The sequence below is a fragment of the Aphanomyces astaci genome (genome assembly GCF_000520075.1).
Source record: "Aphanomyces astaci strain APO3 unplaced genomic scaffold supercont1.330, whole genome shotgun sequence".
Lineage (NCBI taxonomy): Eukaryota > Oomycota > Saprolegniomycetes > Saprolegniales > Verrucalvaceae > Aphanomyces > Aphanomyces astaci.
The window spans coordinates 14648-15452 of record NW_009798593.1 but is presented as its reverse complement, the minus strand read 5'-3'; the positions used below and the strand labels follow the sequence as shown (position 1 = coordinate 15452).

At 47.7% G+C, this 805-nt stretch overlaps 1 protein-coding gene across 1 annotated transcript in view; it reads right to left on the bottom strand.

The window, feature by feature from the left end:
- Nucleotides 1-326, bottom strand: part of H257_19063 (hypothetical protein) — a gene marked incomplete at both ends in the record, with an annotated part of 776 nt that extends 450 nt beyond the window's left edge. Inside the window, one exon of the mRNA XM_009848212.1 lies at nt 108-326. Coding sequence (XP_009846514.1) covers nt 108-326 — 219 coding nt within the window. The remainder of the gene's footprint in view (nt 1-107) is intronic.
- Nucleotides 327-805: the final 479 nt, after the last annotated feature.

Sequence of the window (805 nt, the reverse complement as noted above, 5' to 3'; positions counted from 1 at the left end):
GTTTTCTATATGGTTTTCGTGAAAGTTTGTGTGTATTTCGTTATTTAGTGTGTGATAAAAACGGGGTCTCCTTTCGGAGTTAGCAACGTAACTGCCACTCCACTTACCACCCATATGGTGCTTGGGCACATGTCGTCAAAGACGCAGTCCATGGAGACATCGAGGTGGTCGCCATGGAACTGTTTGTCAAACGTGATCCGAGTTTCTTCCAAGTCTTTTTGTGCCTTCTTCTGGCGGCACACGCTTTGCTTGGAGAAGCTGTGCTTGTCGGCGAAGCGTTGGAGGAGTCGGAGAAGGGCGTTGTAGCCGTTCTTTCGCGTGGTCATATATTGTTCGATCTATGTCATGTAGTCGTCGCGTAGGAAGTGGGTGGGTACTGTATACAGCCATCTCTTGGTGCCGGAGATCTTTAAGGTACGTCACTAATGTTTGAGGCGCTGGAATGATTGGGTTGCCACCCGCATGAGCCAGTGTTCTTCTTTCGCTTCATGGATCCCTTGAAGGCCAGCAAGGTGGATTTGGTTTGCACCCATCGTTGAACCGCATCTCTCGGGTATCCTGTCGCAATAGCGGCGTGCTATACGGACGACTTCTCCACCAATTGAAGGCATTCACCTTTCGTGCAAGCTTTGGTCGTTGTCTATGCTTTGGCGGTGCTACGTCTTGGGCAATGGATGTGGATGACCTTCCAAGATTATCAAATCGTGGTGGACTGTGTGCTTCCAAAATGCCGGGAATAATTTAACACAATAAGATTCATTTATTGTTGATACTACTATGTTCCGCGAAAAGAGTAGTATCAAAT